The sequence below is a fragment of the Balaenoptera acutorostrata genome, chromosome 11 (genome assembly GCF_949987535.1).
Source record: "Balaenoptera acutorostrata chromosome 11, mBalAcu1.1, whole genome shotgun sequence".
In the NCBI taxonomy this organism is placed as follows: Eukaryota; Metazoa; Chordata; class Mammalia; order Artiodactyla; family Balaenopteridae; genus Balaenoptera; species Balaenoptera acutorostrata.
The window spans coordinates 89,880,079-89,906,354 of record NC_080074.1 but is presented as its reverse complement, the minus strand read 5'-3'; the positions used below and the strand labels follow the sequence as shown (position 1 = coordinate 89,906,354).

The 26,276-nt window shown below is 36.0% G+C and overlaps 1 protein-coding gene across 1 annotated transcript in view; it reads left to right on the top strand.

Annotated features, from left to right (window-relative positions):
* PDE3A (phosphodiesterase 3A) overlaps positions 1-20,736 on the top strand; it is a 300,529-nt gene extending 279,793 nt beyond the window's left edge. The window contains exons 10-16 of the mRNA XM_007198637.2: positions 473-584; positions 6,846-6,959; positions 7,096-7,295; positions 9,112-9,315; positions 10,015-10,170; positions 11,277-11,526; positions 16,604-20,736. Coding sequence (XP_007198699.2) covers positions 473-584; positions 6,846-6,959; positions 7,096-7,295; positions 9,112-9,315; positions 10,015-10,170; positions 11,277-11,526; positions 16,604-16,845 — 1,278 coding nt within the window. The 3' untranslated portion in view covers positions 16,846-20,736. The remainder of the gene's footprint in view (positions 1-472; positions 585-6,845; positions 6,960-7,095; positions 7,296-9,111; positions 9,316-10,014; positions 10,171-11,276; positions 11,527-16,603) is intronic.
* Positions 20,737-26,276: the final 5,540 nt, after the last annotated feature.

Genomic DNA, 26,276 nt, shown 5'->3' with positions numbered 1-26,276 from the left:
TAATTCTGTCCTCTTATTCTTCACTAAGGCACAACTCTGAATCCTTTATCCTCTAGAAAGCTTTTTCTTTTTTAATTTATAAGATTAGTCTGAATTAAAGCTTTCTCTCATTCTTTATTTAGCACTTATATATTATACAATTAGCAGTTTACTGAGTATTATTCTCTTATTACTGATATCACATGCAATTTAGTACCTTGATATGTTTCTATAGTGTATACTGGATTTTTTGGTTGGCTGTTTCTTGGGTTTTATGTCTCTACCTTTAAAAATAGATTATATACCCCTTATCAGGAACTACAAGGGCTAGGACATGGAGGCCTTCAATATCTATTTATTGTTGCCAGTAAGTGTCTGTATGGGCAGTACATTAATATGGTTGATGGAATGTATACTTTTTTCCCCATTTTTCTCTTTATGTCTAATGCACGTTGAGGGATGTTTTGTAAGGCTTTGTCTTTTTCTTTCACAGGTATCATACAGACTTTTTGAAGACATGGGCCTCTTTGAAGCTTTTAAAATTCCAGTTAGGGAATTTATGAATTATTTTCATGCTTTGGAGATTGGCTACAGGGAAATTCCTTGTAAGTATAAGAATTCATACTTTTAAAATCCATTGAATTTGTTATGGGTAATGGGGTATTGAATTATTAGCTACTAGCACAGAATTACGAATTGAAAATACCCTGGATGGCCACATGGTATAGTGATTAGGAGATAACAGTTTATGTTAGAATTCTGGTCCCTTTACAGATCAGCTGTTGGAGACCCTGGGTCTTACTTAATCTCAATGTGCCTCATTTCTTAATCTGTAAAATGGGGATCATAATGGCTGCTTCATAGGATTGTTATGAGGATAAAATGATGTAATAATTCTAAAGGGGTTATAATAGTACCTTGCCCATAGTAACTCCAATTTAATTGTGTGCTAAATAAATAATTAAATGTTAAATTTATTGCTCATTTTATAATATACCTCCCTCACTGGGTGAATTCTCAACCTTTATTCTGGCATCCACAGAGTTAAATCACTAACTATTAAAGTTTTTCAGTATAAGATAAACCTGGCTGGGAGTAGAGGGGCAGGAGGATGATGGTCTAATTAATAAAATAGGAGAGACATCTGGAAGTGGTTGTAGAGAAATTACTAGGAACATTTTAAAAATCAAGATAAATGTGAAGACCAAAGGAAAGGACACAACCAAGGGTTCAAACTTCTGAACTTTGAATATTGTGAGAATAAGTTTGTCATTTGTTATCATGAGGAATTGGAACACAGAAGAGATATTAAATTTTCAATATGTAGCATTTCAGATTATCATCAGAACATGTAAGTAGCATTGTCCTACATGCTACAAAATAAATGAACTGGAGAAAATGTCTGTAAATCCAATAAAAAATGTACCGAAATCATGTAGCTCTTTTAGGAAATAAATGCACAGAAAGAAAACTAGTCAAAATAGTATCAATATATTGGCTGGAGTGTGTGTTACTTAAATTGTGTTTTAACCTTTAAGTTTAAAATTTGCTTTTATATACCTTGGACTTTAGAATCCCATGTCTGTTTGTAGTTGCAAGGAGCTGAAGTTAAATAAAAATTATACGGAGACTAGAACACAAGTGTTTTCAGAAAGGGGTAGGGTAGTGCATTAACCAAGTGATCCATTATTAAGATGTTGGTTTTCAAAATGCCATCCACATGCTACATTAAGATGAAAATGCACAGTTGATGTTGTGTGATAGGAATGAGTTATGAATGAGGAGTTAGAAATGAGGAATGAGTTATTGAATCTACAAATTGTGTGATAGAAAAGGAGAATGAAGAATTAAATCTACAAGTGAGATTTGTTGGAGAATATGGAACCAAATGCAGACAAAATAGGACAGCGGGAGTAGAGAGAGGAACTTAAGAGCGCTGGGTGCTGTGGGAAAGTCTGGCCGATGGGGCCATGGAAGTGGGGAAAGAAATATGAAAAAGGGGTAGTTTGAAAGGATTTCAAGATAAGCCTTGCTTTCTTAATACCACATTCCCAGGGCCCACCCTGGTTGGATGCCAGGGATTGACCTAAGTGTTAGTGATTTCTCAAAGGTTAAGGAATTGCATAAATAAGCTTTTACAAGAAAGGAAGCCACTGCAAACACTAAAGAACAGCTAGTATCAGAATAAATTTACAAATTAATATTATATTTCCAAATATATTTTAGTGATATAATCAGCTATCGCCAAGTTCCATTGAGTTCAAATTGATATAACTACTAACTTTTCTCTAGATAGTATACCATTAACTCAGAGAGAAAGTTGACCAGTATTTATTTAAGTGTAAAAAGAAGTTTTCAGGTTCCAAGTTTTATTATTCATTTTTATATTGTCTTATTACATATTATATGTTACAAGTAAACAGATATTTTTCCTGAAATATCAGGTTCTTCATTCCAGGTGAAAATAATTGTTATAATAACTTTACTTGTTCTGTTAGAAGTCCCAGACACCTCCCATAAAGAGAATTTATTTATATCTTCTCAGAGAAAAGTTTTAACTTAATTGATGATCACTTTTAAATAATAATACCTTGCATGTTGTAGGGTTGTAAATTTAGACTAGTATGGACATTTATTAAGAGCTTTGTTTATCATTATTTGAAATTAGCATGTGCAAAAATTTGTGGTATGTCTACTAATTTAACATCTACTCCTAGAGAACTATATTTCTAATATCTCTGTATAAACCCACACAACTAAATCAAAAAAGCCAAAGGGTAACCAAAATGGGGTTAGATTAGCTTTACTATGATAGTGAGCTAAAATATTAGAAACTAAATTTTTATTACAGTTCCAAGTACACCTTTAACAGTTTCCAAGAGAAGAGGGAAGGTATGGAAGCTTTTAAGTTTGTACCCAGAACCCTTACTAAAATTTGAAAAATCTATTAGTAGATTTTAAATGAGATAGATTAGATAGATAGATAGATAAATAGATAATTTCATGGAGCAGCAGGGGGTAAAATTATAAATATAGACAACTCACTGATAGAAATGTGATACCAAAAATATATTTGTTCAAAAAAGATTAGGATAAATTATAGTTTATATTCAATCACACAGAGAGAAAATAATGTTTGATATTGTTTGTAGTCCCTTTCAGTTGGGCATTTTTGGCTAGTAAAGGTGATAAATTGTTAGGTCATATTCATTCATGGATTCAAAGTTACTCTTAAGAGAGCATTTTCTATTTACAAAGACTTTCATCTCTAAAATATATTCTTCCTAGCACCTCTCATTCTCATTAGTCAAGTTTGAGAAGTGGAGATAATGCTTCAGAAATACCTACGATCATGTACTATTTATTTATTTTTTTTGAATTTTTACATTTTATTTAATTTTTTCTTTATACAGCAGGTTCTTATTAGTTATCCATTTTATACATATTAGTGTATGTATGTCAGTCCCAGTCTCCCAGTTCACCCCACCACCATGTACCATTTAATGGCAGCCATGAGAATCGTCTCACTCAACTTAGTTTAGTTCAGTTCGATTAAGCTATATGTGATGTGCCCACCAGTTTTAAAGCTAGATACTGAGTTGACGTGGAACAAGCTAGAAGGGCAGAACTATCACAGTGTTAGCTACATTCCAAAGAAAAAAAATATTTCAAGTCTCATTTCTGTTCTTTAGTATTAATACTTTCCCTCACCCTTTGGTGAATAGGAGCATAGAGAATTTTCAATGGAAAATCTATAAATTTAGGTCTAAAAAATCTATACGTTTTACATACAACCCCAGCCTTCCATACCAGCTCGCTTCAACCCGCTGCTTGAGGTATAAGGAAAAACTGAGAAAACAAGTGTATCAAGACAGCAGAGGGGAATGGGCAGGCTCTGGGAAAGCATAGGGCGGGTGATGTGTTAGTGCATGCACGTGTGTTTATGTGTTGTCAAAAAGGCAGGGGAGGTTGCCTGGTGGGCGAGAGAATTATTAAGGGATTTGTCCAAAATGCAGAGATGAAGGAAGAGGATGAGAATAATAATGATAAAATAAGAAGAGCTCTGATATCATTCCTTAGCCCTGTCAGTTGCCTTCCAGGGCCAGAAAAAGAAGAGCATTCTGAGCATATTCGTATGTCCTACACAAACTTGTCAATCCCCTGTGTTGACCTAGCTAGCATCTTTCCTGGGTGTCTTTGCTCCCGAGCTGGTCCCCAGAGAATTAACGGCAAGAGCAACAGTGATACCAGCACTTGACACAGTATTTGCCCATAGTACGTGCAAAGTAAATATTTGTTTAACAAACATGTTAATGACTACTTAAAGGCAGATGGTTTTTCCATCCTGCTTAAGTGATAGTGACAACTTAATTCTTTTAGAGCTATACCTGCCAAACTATATCTCTATCTATCTATCTATAAATATATATATGTATTTAAATGGAGTTAGGCTTCGTTAGCTATTGTTTTATTTAGTACTTTTGAACCTATACTCAAAAGTAAAAGGAGGAATTTTTCTTTCCTGTATACTGTCTTTACCTAGTTTTTAAATCAAGATTATACTAATCTCTAAAAAACAAAAAATGTATAAAGAAAAAAGTTTTTTAAGACGATACTAGACTTATAAAATGTGTTTGGCCGCTTTCTTCTTTGTACATTTTCAGCACTAAATCATTTCGATTGTTCATTGAAAGTTTATAAAACTTACCTATCAAACCTTCTGGACCTGGACCTTGGGGTGAGGAACAGGGCAGGAAGCAGGATAACTCAAGAGCAACAAGTTCACCTGTACATGGTATTGTCTATTTCTCACCCCAAAGAGGCTCGGCCAGCACCCTGATACTGACACCCACCCACCCTTGTAATACTGGGCACAAGCGCACGTTTCCCTGACTTGCAATGGTAATGGTAATTACATCCACACAGTAATCTTCCCAGCTTGCCACAAGGGAAAAGAACTTAACCCAGAAGCTCCCTCCCAACATAGCCCCAGACACTCTCTGACCAGGCTGCATATTCTTCCTCTACTACCAGGTCATCACTGCCTTCTCCCTCCCCCAGGGCTTAGCATAGTTTTTATTTTAGCTCTTCAATTCTATTCTTACAAACCCAGCATTGATTTTGAAAGAAAACAGGTCATCTGTGCTAATCTGTCATCTTGTTTTAAGAGCAATCATGTATTTTATGTGAATGATACTTACATCAATCTCAAGCTTACTATATACCAGCCACTTTAAAATAGGTTCCCTTCTGTAATTCTCACAACTGGACTATGAAATAGGCACTACTATTGTCTCCCTATTTTTAAGATAAGGAAATGAGACTTAAATTTTAAGTCACTCACTCAGTAACACGGGTAATAAATGTCAGAGCACAGATCTGTCGTAGATCGAGAAACTTCTACCGTGATCAACTTCGTACATGGCACAGGTATAGACATAAAATGTAATCGTCTTAAATCACTTGAGGTAGTCCATATACAGAAATAGAGACTCCAATTTGAATAAAATTGTTCTTTGGAAACTAGGTAATATCCGTATTCACCTCTGGCAATGACTGTGAACAGGTTTTGCTGTTGACCCCTTGGAAGCCTAGGAGGTCTGCTTCTCAAAGTTCTTCTGAAGACATCCTCTAAAGACCTCATAGCCCCTCAATGAGTTCCTGGAGTGTTCACCCAAGATTTAGCTTAAAGACTGACTCCTAATAGTTGCCACAAATGTAGGAACATAGGCATCATATCCCTACGTTCTCCTGTGTGCCACCAACACCACAGATGTCATAGTTTCTTCATTCTTCCCCGACCAGGGAACAGGTGTTTCTCTCAAACTCCCACCATCGTTCTGCTTGTTCTGTTTTTGCTTCTCATCTGTTGAGTATTATTCAGAGATGTAATCTATTACATTAGAGAAGGAAATTGTATCATGGTTGGTCATTAGGAATAAAATGTGTAAAGATAGCATATTTAAGATAAAGCATACCAATCAATGAAGTATTTTGAAAGGCCAGAGAAACAAGAGAAAAACATGGGAAAATTGCACAGAGAAAGAAGGTGAGCCAAGAGCACAGTGGGCCTTTGGTCATGGTTCCCTAGAAGCTGGACTGCACATGTAGAAACAGGAACCCCTTCCCATGGTAATGACATTATAACTAGGAGATTTGGTTCCCCCTTAGCTTTTACTCTTCGGAATGGCTCAACTCCCTATGCTATTATACAAAGAGGTTTTAATTTTTTCTCTTTAGGTATTTCCTAGGACTTTATTCCCAAGTTAGAATTTCTAGATCAGAGAACATTATCGGTTTTGATTTTGCTTTTGCTTTGTGGATCTAGTATACATATAAAAGATGTGTTATTCATTTTATTACAGTGTTTTACATTTGATACAGAAGAAAAATACTATGTTCAGTTCACAAATTATATTTGGATGCTATTTATCAGAGATGAAATACTGGGTGGTATAGACCATTGGTCTGATCTAGGTTAAGTATATCATGGGTCTTTTATTCCAGTCCTCTGTGTAGTTTTACACAGGAACATGTGAATAAGAACAAGGGTAAACATCACAGTGGATTCAGAGAGTGAGTTTCCTACATACGTTAGGTTTCTGGTGGACTCTAGACAGATTTTTTTCATTTCAGACATCTGCATGTGTAATGAATGTTATTTCTGGACGTTTTTCTTGTTACTCTGGATGTTACCGAGGAATGGAAGAGTAATCACAGAGTATTTGTCCTAGAATATTTGGCTGTCTTTCACTGGGGTATTAAAATGAGAGGACTAAACTCTTTATCCAGTAGGTGGCACTCTTGGTCCTCGGACCCACCCCAGCGTTCACAGATGAATGACTGTTCCTTTGCATTGGTTACAGACCATAACAGAATCCATGCCACCGATGTCTTACACGCTGTTTGGTATCTCACGACACAACCTATTCCCGGCCTCTCAACTGTGATTAATGATCACGGATCAGCAAGCGATTCAGGTACGTATGAAGTCCCTCTGTGCTCCCTTGTAACTTACGGGAACAGAAGAGTGGTTTTTTAAAAAGGAAATCAAGACAGATGATATCAGTTTCATACTTTCTTAAAAGCTCTATTATCTTCATTGTCTCTTCTCAGATTCTGACAGTGGGTTTACACATGGACATATGGGATATGTATTCTCAAAAATGTGTAGTGTGCCAGATGATAAATACGGATGTTTGTCTGGAAATATCCCTGCCTTGGAGTTGATGGCCCTGTATGTGGCTGCAGCCATGCATGATTTTGACCACCCGGGAAGGACTAATGCTTTCCTGGTTGCAACTAGTGCCCCTCAGGTAAATCTGTCCATTTTGATCAGGGGAAATAATTCAATTTTGAGATTTCTCTGAAGAAAATTAATTTTATAAATTTGACTTTCACTTTAGCTCATATTCACTTGGTGCCTGTTTATAATTAGCCCTGAGATAAAATTCTTAGAGACCATGCTCATTTTGAAAAGATATCATGGTTTGTTCTAAGTCATCAATGGTGCATATGCAACTTTATCACCCATGGGGATCGCCTTCTCAATTTTCTTAGGAAGAAAAACCGCTTGAATTCATGTTAATGAACTTCCCCAACAAAGAAAATCTGACCTATACAAAAGTTTCTTTCTGAAAAGATTAGAGAACCAAATCTTTCTTGGTTCTCTAATTTAAGAATTAAAGGTTTCTTTCTTTGGATATAAATTTAAGACTATTAAGAATGTAAGGCTCCTTTGGATATAAATCCAATTCCTTTGAGATATATTCATTATAACAATTACTATTCTTATGGCATTTTTATTGGTTAGGAAGAATTAAAAATCAATTTATTTCATTCACTTAAGGGAAATTTTTTACCTGAACATAGTACTCCAAAAACAGTAACTTTAAAGAAGTTCATCTTGGCATGTACTTAAATTTAAGTCCAATATTAATCACTAAGTATTTAGGCATCTCCATCTATATAATTAAACTTAATAAGCTTCTCCTTGATTTAATCAGCTGGACCCATGTTACTAAAGATCCCAAGATCTTGTTTTTCTTTCTAGAGGATCTAGAGGCCAATCTGGTCCAGTACTCTTTTTTTTTTTTGTCACGTTTGCTTTTTGTCTTTTTCCCCATTCTCATCCATTTCCACACCCTCTCTTATAGACTAGTCTAGAATTTTCTTCCAATCTATCTGTATACAATACAAATATCCTGATTTTTTTTCTCACTGCTTACTTTAATTTCTTTCACTGTGCCATTCATACACCAGAGTATATTTTCCCTAAAGATAAGCAAATCCTTTTGCCAACACCATATACCATTCAATTTTCCTACACATGCATGCATTTTCACTTGCCTCACTTGGTATCTCACAACACAACCTATTCCCAGCCTCTCAACTGTGATTAATGATTACGGATCAGCAAGCAATGATAAATTAATATTTATTAATATTCATAAAATATCAATTTTCATGTCCTTGGTCTTTCTTTTTTGTCCTTATACCCTTTTCCCCCTCCATCGTCAATCTACCACACTAGTCTCCAAGCATTTTTTAGGCAACTTCCTTTTCCTTTGCAGCTTCCCTCAGCATTATTAGAGAATTCCAAACAAGTAGATATTTACTATATACTTTCAATTAGTAGACAGGGGGTGATATTTCCTATGGCTGATTGTGGGGTAAGAATCTTTTGAATTATGGGCTTCTCAGGCATTCCATTCCTCTGTATTAGTTATACGTATTTAACTAAAAGGAAGTCACTCTTATTCTAGATGTGGGAAGTAACTGAGTTACTTCTTAGGAATATTAGTATATTTGCACATTTTAATGGTTAAATTCCTGTGCCCTGCAAAATAATAATAATAATCTGATAAACGCTAACTCTAAGCCCTTCAATTGCAAGAATTTGAAATAAAGTTTCAAGGAAATGAACTTTATCTTACAAAAAAGGAAATTTAACCAAGAAAAGTAAACAGTCAATGTACAGCAATAAGTGATTCTTAATAACTAGCTGTCACAAGATTACATTCCTGTGTTCCATGATAAAAGCGGATTCCAAAAGCTTTGCATATTCTCATTTATTTTTGTTTTTGTTTTTTAATTTAAAAAGTTGAACTCTTCACTCTCGTCTTTGCCTAGGCGGTGCTCTATAATGATCGTTCAGTTTTGGAGAATCATCATGCAGCTGCTGCGTGGAATCTTTTCATGTCCCGGCCGGAATATAACTTCTTAGTTAACCTTGACCATGTGGAATTTAAGCATTTCCGTTTCCTTGTCATTGAAGCAATTTTGGCCACTGACCTGAAGAAACACTTTGACTTCGTAGCCAAATTTAATGCCAAGGTAACTAGATTTGTACCAGTCTTCATTTTCTGACCACATTGAAAGAAGTCATGGAATCAAAGTGTTGAACAAAACTCATTCATTGCTGTCACCTCATATATGTCAAATGTGAAAATGAGAGGCAATGAAATGTTGTTTAACCAGAAGTGGATATTTAGGCATTGCTCCCAACCTGGAAACCTGATACGTTGAGGTGCTGTCTGTATAGATTATACTGTGCACTGCAGAGAAATAATAGAATTCTAACTATCATTGTGTTTTTGTTTGATTTAATTTGCTCTCATCTCTGTGGAATGCTAACAGAAATTACCTGGCAGTAGTAAAGGTCAAAAACCTGAAGCAGAATTTCATACATCAAATATAAATGCCCAAATGTTAACTCAAAATTTCTTATTATTTGTAGCCACATTATTTTAATAGTAATTTAAAACCTATGTTAATATTAAATAGCATTTCTTTTCAATTCCATAATTAATAATTATCCATCATTTGTTATTTTACTTTTTTTGGTGAGCTATTTTACTATTAATTTATGCAAGCCAATAACATTATTTGAAACAGCTGAGATGTTTCTCATTACTTGGCATTCTAATCTCCACATGGTAGGAAGACAGACAAGCAATATTCTGTTGTTTATTCTCCTGTTCAACTTTTGCTTTCATTGAGTCAGAACCCATTTTAACTTTGTCTCTCAAACAGGTGAATGATGAAGCTGGAATAGATTGGACCAATGAAAATGATCGTCTACTGGTTTGTCAAATGTGTATAAAGTTGGCTGATATCAATGGGCCAGCTAAGTTTAAAGAGCTCCATCTTCAGTGGACAGAGGGTATTGTCAATGAATTTTATGAACAGGTAACTAACTTAACTATTTCTCTTAATCCATATTGAGGCTGCTCATAAATTCCCTAAAGCTTCCAAAAGCTGTAAAAGCATGATCAGTCTATTTCATATTCATGCTACCATCAGAAAAGGCACTGGCCAATTTTAATCAGAGGATTAAAAAATGACAAAAATTGGACTAAACTGTAAAGCATAAAAACCCTAAGATAAAGTTAGTTATTTGCAAGTATTAAGTAATAAATCACCTTTCCCTGGACATTTTTAAAGAAAGAAAGAACTTTTTTGAGCATTATAGATAGGACTTATATATAAAATAAATGTTTGTGCTTTCTAGAAAATAATGTATTGCCTTTCCTCAGAATAAATTCATAATCAATCCTGAAATATTGAATATAGAAAAAATGTAAAGGAAAGAGAAAATCCAGTTATAATAATTCCACTACATAGGCATAACCATTGTTGATATTTTGGTATAATTCCTTCATTAATGTTGCTAGATAACTTATGGTTTACAATCTGATATTTTTTTTCCAGAAATGAATAAGTTCAAAGTAAACACTTATACAGTAGTGCTGTTAAACATAAATAAATAAGAATATCAGAAACTATATAATCACAGAAGACATAATTCAACCCAAAGCCAAGTTAAGGTAGCAACTTTAATTGAGGAATAAATTACTTTAAAATTTCTGGCAGCCAAGGCAAAAAAAAAGGAAAACATGATAGATTATCTATTTGTTGGATATTTATATCCAGCATTGCCTTTTAAGATGCATTTATATTCTAACTTATACTCTAATATAAGGAACAATGACTAGTGATAAGAAAGGTCATCCACTTAGACATTAAACCATTTCTTGTATTTCCCCTTGATCAAAAACCAAACCCTCAAGATTACCGCAGTGGTAAATGGCAACAAAGCAGTCCGATAGGAATCTTAGTAATGTGGGGGAAATCTCTTAGCAGTCCAGGAAAGAAAAAGAGTTCACACATATGCCTGGGTTCTTGCATATTTGCAAATTTTAGATGCCAAGGGAATGGTGACTTTATTTGTATTTTACACTTTCCTTGTCGTTTGCCTTTCTAGTTAACTGTTCCTGCTACATTCCTATTTCTAGGGTGATGAAGAGGCCAGCCTCGGGTTACCAATAAGCCCTTTCATGGACCGTTCTGCTCCTCAGTTGGCCAACCTTCAGGAATCCTTCATCTCGCACATCGTGGGTCCTCTCTGCAACTCCTATGATTCAGCAGGACTGATGCCAGGGAAATGGGTGGAAGACAGTGATGAGTCAGGAGACACCGATGACCCAGAAGAGGAGGAGGAAGCACCAAACGAAGAGGAAACCTGTAAAAATAGTGAATCTCCAAGTAAGTTATAGAATCTCTCTCGAATGTGCTTCTCCTAGGATTGTTTTCTTACTTAGGTTCACAATAAATTTGATGCTCCTCGTGAATTTCATAGCTGAGTCCAAATATCACCTGCTGCAGTGATTATGGATACTCCCCCTTCCCCAATGTCATGATAATGGGAATTACAGGCTGCGGAGTCTATTATAATACCATGTTCATAAAGAGGTATGTTCTCTGTTATGAAGTAAGACAATTAAGTAATCAAAGCCTATTTTTCAGAGTATCTGAATGATTTAGGAATCTCAGGTACTATCTAGACCAGCCATAGGCTTTTCCTGGCTTGCTTCCGGGGAGGTGCTAAAGTGGTAAGAGGTAGTAGTCACTCATTCATTCATCAAGTATTTATTAAGCACCTACTCTGTGCCAGGCATTCTTCTAGGTTCTAAAGACAGAGCCATGAACAAATCAGACAAAAAAAAAAAAAAAAAATCGATCAATCCTTGCCCTTTTAGACTTATATTCCAGTGGGGTCAGCAGACACTAAGAAAGACAAATCAGTAAATCTGTAATATGTTAGGTACTGATAAATGCTAGAGTATAAAAATAAAAATGAAAAATAAGAAGGATATGAAATATTGTGCAGAAAGATTAAAATCTTAGATAAGATAGCCACGGATGGTCTAAATAAGAGATTTTTTTTTTTTTTTAACCTGAAAGAAGCAAGGGAAGGAGGGATCCGTGGAAATAGATGTGGACAAAGCATTTCAAGGAGAGGGGAAAGCAAACCGTGGAAAGGTCCTGACGTGGACACTGGCTGCGTGTTCAAGGAGCATCGGGAGAGCTGGGAGGCTGAAGCAGAGGAAGGGGGGTGGGGAGCGGGGACCGAGGTGATGGAGGGTCAGAAGGTAGGGCTCTGCAGGTCACAGTATGGAGTCTGGCTTTTACTCTGAGTAAGATGGGAAGCCATCATCAGAGGTTTTGAGCAGAAGACTTAGTTGATTCAACTTATGTTTTAACTGGATTGCTTCAGCTGCTGCATTGAGAATATTCTCGAGTTTGGGGTAAGAGCAAGGGTGTAAGCAGGGCAGTGTGTTAAGAGGCTGTTGAAATTATCCAAGTGAGAGATGACTGTGGCTTTGGACCAGGTTAGTGGCAATAGTGACAGTGAGAAGTGGTCACATCTCGTCATTGATTTGGAGTGCATCATGTAGCCGTTCTAATCTGTTCAACTTACTTAAGTGTCTATAAAATCAAGATTATTTTTCTTCATGTCTTGAGATATTCTCCACTGTTTCTCCTGCCATAGGGAGGAGGCCCTAATAGCATAATTAGGAAAACCAATAACCCTTACAGTAATATTGCACAAATACTGTTCCTATGTTCATGGGAGTATAGTATGTGGTTTCTATCCACCTTCATAAAGGAAGTTCAGTCTTGATATTTTTCAAGGCCCTTACCAAAAATATTACCAATGAAAGACATTATGATCATTTTTTCTTTCTTTTTTTTTTTTTTTTTTTTTAGCACAGTCAGGGAAATGCATGACAGTTCATTTGGCCATCTAGGTAAAAAGATATTCTACCTTGTGTATTAACCTATTTTGCCCTCATATAAGTGCCCTGTCATAAGCTCACATAAGCAGAGATAAAGAACTCATTATTAACCATAGACTGGTGAGACGGGGCAAGTTTGGCTTTAGGTCAGACTTTTGCTTAAGGTCTAACCCATATATTAACTTTTATACAGAATGGGAGGAAAATCAAAAGTTTGTTTTCCTTCAATATTCTATTATCAAAGTAATTTTATTTTATTCCTCTGATGCTTATCAAAAGATGTCTATTAAAAATTTTGTGCTGATCTTGGGATTCAGAGGTAGGAGCCAAGACAGGATTCATGGATTATTTATTCATTTTCTCATTTAATAAACATGCATGAATTTTATATTTTTACTTCTTTTTCATTCAAAGAGCCAGGTAATTTGCTGTCTGACTACGGACTGGACAGTTCTTCCACTGAATGTTATTGGAAAGCGTGGTCAGCTTAGCCTCTGGAAAAGCTTTGTTCCCGTGGGCCCTACTTGATTGCTATTTGAACTCAAATACATTGAAGCAACACATACATAATCTAGGCATCAAGAATTGAAGAACCTAGGTTAGGAGATTTAACAGGCTCAACTCGTCAGCATTGGCTTTAGCAGCAAATACAACAAACAACCAAATATTCGATTTGTCTCTGTTCTGTAGGGTTGGGTGGCCATACTGACTCTGAGATTCTGATGTGTTACTCTACTGACCTTCCCATTTTTAATCAAGCTCACTAAAGCAGGAATGAGAATTCTGTGGATTCTGTTTACTAATGGCTTCTAAAAGTCAACTGGTCACCTTTATGTTAAAATTTAAAACATCATCAACAATGATTTGATAACCATAGCTTTTGAAAAATTATATTTGAACTATCCCTTTATAGCCAAGAAAATGATAAATATTGGGCAGTGTTAGTATCTAGTAAAAATTGGCCACATGGAATAATAGAATTCTAGAAATGGAAGGGGAATCAGTGATCATCCAGTTCAGCTGCCTCATTTTACAAAAGTCAAAACTGAGGCTCAGAAGTTTGACAACCCAAGGTGTAGATGGATTCTGCAGAACCAGAAAGGAAACCCAGGTCTCCTCGTTTTAACTCCATTGTTATTGACTCAGTAATTTTAATTTCAGGATTCATATTGACTGAGATGGTTAACTTGATTTAACCAGAAACTTAGATTTCAGAAAAAATGTAAATTAAATATGCACTGATAATTTCAGCAATTTGCAAAACTTGGAGATCTCTCAGGAAACACAGAATAAAATATTTCAATATGGTATCCTGGGTAAAGAAGGCTTTTTTCCCCACCTCATAATTAAATTTGAAAGATTCCTACAGCAAACTAAGAGGTTTCTAATGAAGTACTAAGCTGCATTTAGAGTTTGAGCAATGAAAGGATCTTTGTTCTCATTTCAAAAGGTTCCAGTGCTGAACAATTTGGCTCTCAATACAGGCATGTTTTAGACCACCTGCAGACTAATCTACGCAAATTTATTTGGTACAAACTTTCTTCTACGTCACCTTATTCAGTTTAATTCCAGAGAGATTTATTGCTAATGTTTAGCAGCATTAATAAGAGAACAGCTGCTCTCATGGGGGCTGCCCTGAAAGGAAAAAGAGAAAAGTTGAGCTTTTGTTAGCTTCTTCCCTGTGAATGCACTACCGTGAATGTGTATAACTTTTGGATGGAATAATCACTTTGAGCAATAGAGCATGTGCTATGACTGAGTCAAGTCCATCCTTCACCCAGTGATCATCTGTAACTCTCCTGACTCAAAGGATTAGGTTAAAAAGTATATTAACATGTGAAGATTTCTCAATTGAACTTAACTACAATAAAAACAATGTAGAAATAGACAAGGAGATAGCTTTGATAGAAAAGTCATTTTAAAGGTTTGCTCTTAAAAATTGAATGGATTAATATATTTTATTGATTTCTATAGAAAGAATTCAGATTTTTTTTTCCAATTTTATTTTATGTATATATTGCCCTTGTTAAGAATCTTATAATTGAAGAAATTGGTGTTATGCTCCAGGGCCCCATGGCTTCTGCCTGTACACATGCCCCTCACATACCTAGAATGCTGCCAGCCCCTCCTTCACCCAGTATATTTAATTCTCATAATTTACATCTCAGCTCAAGTGTCATGTCCTTTGGGAAAAGTCTTATCTACTCCCTCACAGGTTGAATACCTGATGTTGCCATACTTTGATGTGTCAGAGAGAAATTGCACTGCATACTTGTTAAAAATGGTAAGGAAGACTTTCTTCAAGACTATTGCAATAGGAGAGAGACATTGGACTCAACTCCATTGAAAACAAAGGCAGGAGAGTTTTTACACATTGGGATGAGCTAAGGAAAAAGTACTGAGGACCTTAAAGGGGAGTTGGTCAATGTGATTAGGCCATTTTTGTTTGCTAATTGGTGCTTATTGAAGTTGTTAGGCTCCTTCCTACCCACGGAGATCGGTGATAGGGACCCTATCTATCTTTCTTAATAATTGCATTTCAAAGGGCTGGCTCCCAGGTCCTTGAGAAAGATGATGTTTCCTGGGTTGTCAAACTGGCTAGAGGCTGGGAGAAGATTTATCTACATTACCAAGGGGCAGAGAAAGAATTTGCAATTACAAGTTTTAGATCAGGGTCATAGAGTCTGGAAGAAACCTATCTAAAGTTTAGTGACGATGAGGGGAACATCATGTTCAACATACGCCTCAAGTCTGCTCATCTAATGTGCCCTTTCTCAGTACATCTTGCCACTCAGCTGTTCACATCAGAAAGCTCAGGGTTGTCTTTGATTCCTCCCTTCTTTTTTCCTTACATGTAATCAGTTGCCAAGTCCTGTTGATGATACCTCACAAATGTATCTCACATTTATCTACTCATCTTCGTCTCCATTGTCCCATCCTAGTCCAAAGCACCATCATCATGCCGCATCCTCGCAGCTAAGTCATTTCCCTCTCTTTCTGCCACCTTTCAAAGACTTTGTACAACTCAGTGTAATTGTCCTTACTTGTTTACTCTCTATTTTCCCACTAGAGTCAAAGCTCCCTGCTAGAGGAGTTTGAAATTAATTTTTTAGTCCACAGGAAACAGAACAGTACTATCAAAACTGTCTTTTTTAAAAAAACAATATTGTAGACTTTTGTGAGTTGAATTGGTTGACAAAGCAGAGGAACACGTAACAAGGAATTATTCCAATAATCTAGGTGGAAAATCTTGAGAGTCTGAATGGAGTGAGAGTAATAACTCCAAGACACAAACAAAAACCTTGTATTGGAAGTTACGTTACCAGATATTAAATACCGTTCACGGTACGTCTCAATGATATGTTAATGGTTCATGCCATCTTCCTCTTATTTATTTCCCCACTCTCAAAAATGATTATTACAATATACACATCAAGTGATAGATATATGTATCCATTTGGTACTTGACCCCTATGAATAAGGGGAAAAGACTGTCATGTACTCAACACACAAATAAGTAGTCTAATTTGGTGTTTTCTCAGGAAAGAAAACTTTCAAAAGGAGAAAAGTCTACTGCCAAATAACTCAGCATCTTCTGCAGAACCACAAGATGTGGAAGAAAGTCATTGAGGAGGAAGAGCGGTTGGTGGGCACAGGGGATCAGTCCCTGGACCAGTCCCCCCATCAGCATCCCTCAGAACAGATCCAGGCCATCAAGGAAGAAGATGAAGAAAAGGGGAAGCCGAGAGGAGAGGAGACCCCAACCCCAAAGCCAAACCAGTGACAATGGATAGAATGAGCTATGTTTCCAAACAGAGTGACTTGTCACAGACTCTTTTCAAGCCAGCACAACACTTAGACACAACACTGTAGAAATATAAGATGGGCAAACGGCTATGGCATTTTGGGATTCTTTGCATTTCATGTGTTTATTTTTACAGTGAGGTACATGGTTTAAAAAACTCTCACTCAGAGAAGCTTTCACAGTATAACAACAACACCAGCTTCTAAGGATTTTCTTAAAGGAAGAGGTATATATGTGTGTGTGTATATAAGCTCTCACATAGATCCATGTAAAACATATTCACAGACACACACGCAGACACACCGAAAAGCCAGGATTCCTGGCTCCACGATTTAGTAACATTCATGTTAAGATATATAGTGGTCACTGTGATATAATAAATCATAAAGGAAAAACTAAAGGAAAACAAATCCCAAAGGAGATGGTGCAGCTTTAGCCGGGAAGCAGTGTAGCAAATGTAGGTTACGACTAAGAAGCTTTTGCTCTTAGTACTGAGGGATGAAAGTTCCAGAGCATTGTTTGAATTCTTATACATCCTGCCAACATTGTGTGTGTGTGTGTGTGTGTGTGTGTGTGTGTGTGTGTGTGTGTGTGTATGAGAGACAGAGAGAGAGATGGAAAGGATGCTCATGTGTATGTACATTTGTGTGTATGTAAAGAGAGATTTTTGTGGTTTTAGTTGGTCATAGCATTGCTGCAGCAGACGACTCAGCACATGTGAACAAACAGGATGAAGTTCGCTCTGGAGAGTCTTTAAGAGGCAGCCATCCCAAACACCTGCCTCTACTTGGCTTCAGTAAAAGTCCCTCTGCAGAAGGAGGGGATTGGCAGGCTGGGGGACAGGGCCACGGGCCTGTGCATCCCTTTGAGGCTCTCTGTCACCAGCCTTAAACCGGGAAGACTGAGGCATTTTCCAGTCTAGTCGCTGAATGAATGTATAGGAGCTGTTTGTCTGTATGTCTGTCTGTCACTCACCTAAAATCAAATCACCATGGAAGGGGATGGCATTCTTTAAACAGAAACACCTCAGAAGGAGCTGAAGTCAGGTCTTTTCATCAGCTTACAGTTCTAAAAGGTTGCCAGAGAAGGCCTGGGAAATGGCTCTTAACGGGGATCACCCATGTCTTAATTTGCTGCAAAATGTGCAGTAGAAAAAGAAAAAAAAGAAAGGAAGGTAAACAGAAACCCACTCTGGGATAGACAGTGAGAGGTGAAGGGGAACATTTCAACCTAGGGTTTGGTGTCTGTTGACATAGTGAAAGCCTGATTCTTGGCAACTGGTGAAGATTGGCTTTTGGGTGGCAAAGGTCGCACGGACAACCCTGTTGTACTGTTGCATGCACGGTGTGATGGAGCGGCTTCTAGCTGTAATCTGGCCCGTTGTCATGTTTCTTTTGGCAGGGAAGACTCGAGGGATTTGGGGAGACTGGGCCTATCATTGACAGTCTTTTTTTTTTTTTTTTTTTGGTTTGTTTATCTACACTTGTTTATGCTGTGAGCCAAACCTCTATTTAAAAAGTTGATACTCACTTTCAATATTTTATTTCATATTATTATATTTGTCATGAATAGTTATCTTGATGTAAATATAAAGATTTGTTTTTGTTTCTGTAGATAGTCAACTCTTTTTTTTTTTTTTTAAAGGGAAAAGGGAAACATTTTTATAAAGTTCTATTTTAATCACCATTTTTATACATTGTAGCTCTCTCTCCAAGCCCAGTAAGAGATGGATGGTTCATCTGTATGGAGGTCTGTGAACACCCACTCATCTACCTGTTCTAATTTAAATGATAATCTGATACAGTTATTTTATGCCAATTAAATGAGGATGGTGCAAAGAATGTTTTTTCACTAGCAACTCCGGCTAACTTTTGGGTAACTTCTGGATCCACATCTACCAAGCGAAAGACTTTCTTAAACAATGAGGAATGTTTATAATTGGTGTACCTTTCTTCCCAATACTTTTTGCTTCTAACATTTCCTTTGATACTATATCCTGGCTCATCATCTAAACAACCTTAGCTTCAAGTAAATCTTGCTTGTGATTTCTACTTTTTATTTCCTCTCAAATCATAGAAAAGAGTGTTTACATTAAAAATGCCTTCATTTCTCATAAATGGATATTCTTCCCTTCCAAAGCAATGATTGATTATACAATAATCCATGGCATTTTTTAAATAAGGCAAAGATAATACAATCCAAAATAAACATAGTTTCAAGGCAAATTTCCCAAAAAGTAGGAAAATATGAAAAGGATCAAATAGATGCAGATTCTACCTAAATAATGAGAATAATTTTTTTTTTTGAGTTAACATCAGGTCTTCATTATTTAGGACTTACTGAGTTGTTTTCCATTTTTTTAGTATTGCCTGTGTGTCTCTATGTTTGCAAAACTTACTGTGAGTCAAATACATTTCCCCAGTGAATTTATTTTCCTTCCATGGTAAATAACAGAAGGGGGGGAAAAAAAGCATTTATACTCACATACCTCTTGTATCTAATTACTTAACAGAACTAATCTTTCCCCCTGCTCCAAATGCCATATGTCTCTAAAATAAATATAAATCCAGAAAAAATCTAGGTATGGAGCAAGTTAAATGGCGACAGAGTAGTTATACATTCATAAGCGTATATTGGTGGCTTCCTCAACGCTCCATGACCCCAAGTAGGGGCCCGCCTGGCTGCCAGAGTAGAGGTCTAAGCACACTACCTGGTTTTTGTTTTGTTCTGTTTTCAAGTACATGAAATAATCATGGCCATAAGAACCTCTTCATTCCAGAATTGTGCTCACGAGTCTAGGCAGATTAATCATTTTTTTTCTTCAAAGAAAGATAAATTGGCAGTGTGTTAAAGCTAAAGTCAGTTCAAGAAAAGGAATGGTGATTCTTCAAGTGCTTGACTTTCATACACACCCAGTACATCCCACAGGATGCCGAGGGACATGAAAAGATATTTTCTGCTAGTGATGGGCTCCCCGTCCTTGGTGACAGCAATATTACTGTGTTCACTTCCAACTCCGGAGCTTGCTTCTTGTGGTGCCAGTGTATTTGTTGCAATTTACTACATTTTTTTATGAGCCTAATTATAGGTGCCATTAGATAAACTCAGGTCTTTCAAATGAAGGAATGTCTAGCCCATTTAGGGAAAAGAATTGTATGGACAGCCATGAAACTAATGGTAGGAAAAGTTGGAATTTGGTGGCCTTGATGCTAGTGGTTGCTTTCTGTTAAGGAAAAGACCAGGTATACTAAGAATGTCATCGATGTCATTTCCAGCATGCTGATAGAATGTCTTTCTGGTTATCGATCTAAGCCAACCTTGAGAATATTGCTTCCTTGGTGAAAACACCACTTTAGCATATTTTAAAACTATAAGTTATTTTTGTCATTTATATAAGACCTGGTTTTGCTCTTAGTCAAAGATGAAGACAGTAGCTCTGTACAAGGATTTATCTACATCGGTCTTCATCTGAGAAGTGAAGGAATTTCCTCATATTATGTTTAAGAAAATATCCACTTTCTAAACACAGAACACGAAATTATGTCTGTTCCGTTTTGATGGAATTCCAGAACAAATCCTAACCATTGCAATCTCAGTAAAACTAAAGACAATGGATGGTATGTCAAGCGGACTTCATATTACAGGTATAATACGTATTGCAATTTCCTCACACCCCTGCCTCTCTTGATTTGCAATGTCCTGATGTCCCCTGTCACTTTCCCAGAGGACTTTCTTTGAAGGTAAAAGCTGTGCAAAAGGCATGAGACTCAGGCCTATTTTTTGTTTAAATGATGGAAAAACATAAATTATTTTCTAAGTAATAAAGATATGAAAATTATCATTGTAAATAAAGTCTAAAGTTTGAAACGACTGCTTTACAAAAGTGAACTATTTGTGTGGTGAACAACTCCTAACTAATGAGAAGTAAAGAATCAAAATATCATTTCTGTTCTGCTTTAGGAGGTATTTTTGGTGCTTCCATATCAGCATGGGGATCTCCACTGTCCCTGTCATTTAGTTTTTCTAAAATAATAGTGAAAACCACAGTAAGGGTCTTACTGTCCTTCTCTTCCATCCTAAGTCTGATTCCCACTTAATACTTTTCCTGGTTTATATGCAATTTTGGAAATAAACTGCCTTTTCAAACGGGCAGAAGGCTCCAGTAAAACAGAGTTCTGTAAACTTTCATAATCTACAGTAAATCAAATTCTCCATATAATTATCAGCTAATGGGTGTGGAAAAAATCAACAAATTTTCAATTGCTAATAGCTCAACTCCAGGTATTCAAGCACTAAAATATCTATATACTCTGGAACCAAACTGAGTTCCTTTCATTTGCCCTCTCTCCTATCAAGCAGCAAAATACTTTATAACCAGCTCTAAGTCATTCATTTCTCTTGTGATTTCTCTATGAAGTAAAACTATGACCTTGCTGATACTGTCTGTCAGTCCATTTTTCTAATCTGTCCAACAAAATGGAACTTGAAGATTAGGAGACCAATTCACCATTTTAGGTGAAGAGCGTTCCAGAATTAAACTATGCTTAGCATTTCTAATCAGAGGGAAATGTACCAGTTTTAGGTACTATGATCTTTATGTTCACACTATAAAATCATTCTAATAGCAAGTTAACAAGAGTGACAAAAAATAATTGAGCATTTTGTTGCTAAATATGTTTGAAGATACAAAACTGAAGATTAAGCCATTATTTAGTTGGTGGAACTCAATATCCGGATTCAAAAATACTGATCTGGTATAGATTGTTTTAGTACAGGTAAGACTATAAACTATATGGAATGGTGTATAGATGGAAAACAAAACTGGCTTTTGGCATGTGCTTAAGGCTCTTATGAATCCAAATTCCCCATCTAAAGGCAGCTAGTTTTTCTCCATATCATACTTTTAAGGTTGATTACATTGACAGGCATTGGTATCATAGATTTCTGCTTCCTTGAGGAGTTGTGGAGCAAAGAAAAAAAGGCAAGCCTGCTTCTTATTGATAAGAAATACTGAACATGTTCATGTTCAGACAGATTTCCTCATTGTTTTACACCAAGAAGCGATTCTTTAATCATGCAAAAAATTCAAACAAAAATGCTTCAAAAAGAATAATATTAAATCATCATATGTAAGTACTACCAAGAATATTAAATTTGATTATTTGAAGCAAAGCTGTTAACATTTTTTAATCAATTGAAACCCACAAAATGATGTTTCGTGGTATAGAGATGCTAAACATTTTGATATAATCAGAACTATTATGTAACAGAAAACTGGAAAAAGTTATATTTAATTATTTATCTAATTCTCTGCATGCCTCAGGGAGGAAAATATTTTATGAAGAGTCCAATAGTACATGAAATAAAAATAAATTTAGTCCCCATAATTTAATTAGATTTAGGGTATAAATTATAGTCTGAATTATCCCAAGAAAGAGGAATGACAAATCCAGCAATTTGTCATGGTTTAGGTTGTTTTAAGATAAATGGTTTACTATTGAAGATTATATTTTACTAAATTCTAACACAGTTAGGAACCCAAATACTTACCTTCATTACTAAGAAAAATTAAGTCTTATTAATCTTGACTTTCACAAAGGAAGCACTGACCGATCAATAAACCCCATGCACTACATTCGTCTGCCAAGACTGATCAAATGGTAGGTTGGAATTTGAAATTCACAAATAGAAAAGTAATTTTAAAAATGTTTTTAAAGCTTAAATGCTTTAAATTTTCTGTGTCAGTAGAAATACCTATCTCAAGTGAAACAGACACTATAGCAGGGAATTCTTTCCTCTTTAAAACAAAACAAAAAGAAAACAAAGTCAAACTTACAGGAGAAAAGTATGACTTATCTCCAATTTTCCTTCTCTAACTCAAAATTAGTAAAGGAAAAATCATCACAAATTCTCTTCTGCTATAATAAGGAGAAAGATGCCTTTCACCTCAAGTTTTAACTCACCACACCTAGTTTCATTGTGCAGCCCATGGTACTAAAAAGCAAAAAAAAAAAAAAAAAAAAAAAAAAGAAAAGAAAAAAAAAGCAGAGCTGTGGATTGGGAGTGAACACTACATAAAACTTAAAGGATCATCCCAGGACACCTCTTCATCTTTCCTGTGGCAAACCAATTTAGTTCTCAGTTACTCTGGAGTAAAGGGACTTAATGGATCCATATTCAATCTTGACTTCCTTTATTACAATCAGCACTTACACATTTTGGAATGTGAACTATCCCCTAGCGCTTGGAAACTGCTGCTTGAATACTTTTTGAAGGGAAAGATTTTTTTTTTATTCTAGTAATTTTACTTTCTATATACTAGCAAATTATTCAGGTGGTTTAATGTGAAATTAAACGTAATTGTTTAAAGATGTTTTCTTTGTGTATATCAGCTGTTGGTTGATAGAATTTCCCTCACTTTTCTTTTAAAAATTAACTGATTATTTTTATGACTCAAAAACCCATATTATACCAGATATTTCATTTTAGCTATGTATAAGCATAATCCAGTACTATAGTATTGCTATCTTTAAATAACAACCCTGACATATCTATATATCACCTGTCAGTGTGTTTCAATGGCTTGACTTTAAGTATAAATTTGTTCATTAGTTTTAAAAAAAAAAAAATCACTATTTAATACTCTGTAAAACATGTGCATAGGATTTTTGCCATATTATATTTGCTTAAATGGTGGGGTTTTTTTCCATTTGTGAATATCAGTTCATTTCCTAATACACTCTCACAGAAGAACACATACCATTTTTGTTTCAACAAGAACAGTTTGTTAGTTGACAGGCACTGGAAATAAATATCACTGAATCCAACTACCCCCTGATTTTCTTCCTACAGATTTTTTATCATACGAATCACAAAATGAAAATTGGTGCTTTTATAGATATTCTGAAACTCTCAATGCAAAATAATGAAAACGAGACTCTCCCTGGCTTTCTATAATAATATTAGGATATGCAACTGAAAGAACTTTAATTTGAATTCAGAGTGTTTGAGGTTTTGGCTGGTTTGGTTAATTTGATTTGGTTTTTGGTGTTAAAATGTGTTCTGATTCCTGATGGGGCAGTTGTTCTGATCAGTCATTACCTCCTCCTGACAAAAACTTTCATTGGAAAGTTCAAATTAGCATGTCCCAAATATTTGTCTCTGTATTATTTGTAAACCAGAGAGTATTGGATTAATTTAGTATTCCTATAAAGCAATATTTTCAAATAACTGCCAACCAAAGTAACAGCGTAAGGGATGTCATTTGTACATGGTAATTTTTAACAATGTAATTCTCATCACTCTCAACAAACCTGAATATGTTTGTTAATAACTTTCCGAATTTATCAACTTTTAGAAACAAAAGAGTGAGGCGTTGGACTTAAGTGATCATTTCGCAGTTGAAATCAATCTTGTCCTCTCACCTGTATCTTGCACTTAATATATGTAGCAATACTTTGTATCATCCTATCACAAGTATTTGTTGTGACTCAGTTAGTGGCTGATAAATGTTTTGTATAAAGTAGAATCTGTACAGAAAAAGTATTAGATAAATTGTATTTATTTTTATTATTTTTTAGCTTAGACAATATAATGATGCTCATTTTTGGCCAGAATTACTGGAAGTGCCTCTTGGTTTTATATACATATATATATATATATATATACACACATATATATATATATAAATGTTATAGTAAATATATACTCAAAGTTATTAGAATTGTGTCACAGATGATCAACGTGGATGTTACAATGTGAAGACAATGTATAATATAAATATAATTCTGTGGTATCATGTTTGATGTAGTCATTTGTACAACCCAAGTCCTCCATCCACTTTTGAAGGCATCCTTTCTTCTCATACCCAAATGCAGTAGCCTGTACCCAGCCTACACTGTAATGACACATCCATTGGCCCTCCTACAATTTCCAAGGACTCCTGGATACTTCTATTCCCATGGTCACATCCCTCTCCCTATCTCTGATGAATTCTTAGCTGCATTAATCTTCATCTAACTTTCTGCAGCTAAGCTGTGCCCTTTCTCTAATAGAATAGTTAGCACCAAAACCAAGATAACCAGATTTCTAATAGTCAGCTTCAGGGTCCTGTGAAATACACAGTGCTGCCATTTATACTATGAATGCTACAATTTATCCTATCAAGATTGTCTATGAATGCCCAATATACAGGATATTTGGTTGTACAGACTCAGAATTGTTTTTGGTCTGCATATATAAAAAGCTTTACAAAATTTTGAATGGTTTGAAAACACTCAAATACAGTTCTCTGAAACAAACAAAAGCAAAATGCAATTTCTACCCAAAGTTCCCAAGGAGTCAATTCTTCAGTCTACACACATTGATTTCCCGATTACCTATGAAACAAAATTCTAATGTCTAAGCCTGTTATATTCAAAGTTCCCTTCACTCTGGCTTCAAACCATGTCCCCATCAAAGGAACCAGCCATTAATCATTTATATTTCTATATCTTAGGCAAATCAAATTAGTAGGGGATTTTCACACTCTGTATAAATACATTTTCTTTCTCCCTTTTTGCGTACACAAATTCTTCCAACTACACGCAGCACAACAGGGCAAGATTGACTATGTCTTTTTGAGTTCTGGATTCTATCCCTCTCCCAGGGCTTTCCTCTTATGGTGATGCTCTGGTCCTCAGTGGAAGGGAGACCATAACTAGGTCCAGTCTGAACTTTCATCTCCTTCCTGTGTTTAGGTACTGTCAAAATGGCCTTAGGTAAGGAAAAGTTAATTTACATGATGGGGTAAGAGAGGTGATGATTGGTAAGTTCTAATGGAGCCTGAGATCCAGGCCAGAGGAAAGGGATGGCCAAGTCCATTGTCTGAAATAGCCTCAGAGATCAGATTAGTGTGTCCTTGGTCACACTAATCCATACTTGGTCCAACTCTACAGATCACCCCTTCACCCACTGAACCACATGAGGTGGAGCTTAGGAAATGAGTACCACACCCTGACCAATGAAAAGAAAAAATGTAATCAGTTCTTAAATGATTAGAAAACTTCCTGCCTGTTTGGATAGTTTTAAGCAACAGTCTTGCTTCTTTTAGTCCTGGAACCACTCCATGTCCAGATCATTCTTTCTTACATCATTGCTGGCTTAAGAGAGGAAACCCAGGTCCACTTCTGCGGAAATCTGACAGATGTGAAGAGTTGTTGAGTGGCCCGTGCTGTCTGGGATCCTCTGGGATACTGGGACCAGACAGAACTGGATGGGGGAGGGGCGTATTGCTTCATACTTTGTAGTTATACTCAGGAAATGGGATTGTTCCTTCCTCCACAGTCAAATTGACTGGCTTTTCCCCACCAGGTGCCAAAGGTGAATTCATGGAAGGCTTGGGCTCTGGTCTTCAGGAACTTCAAAGCAGA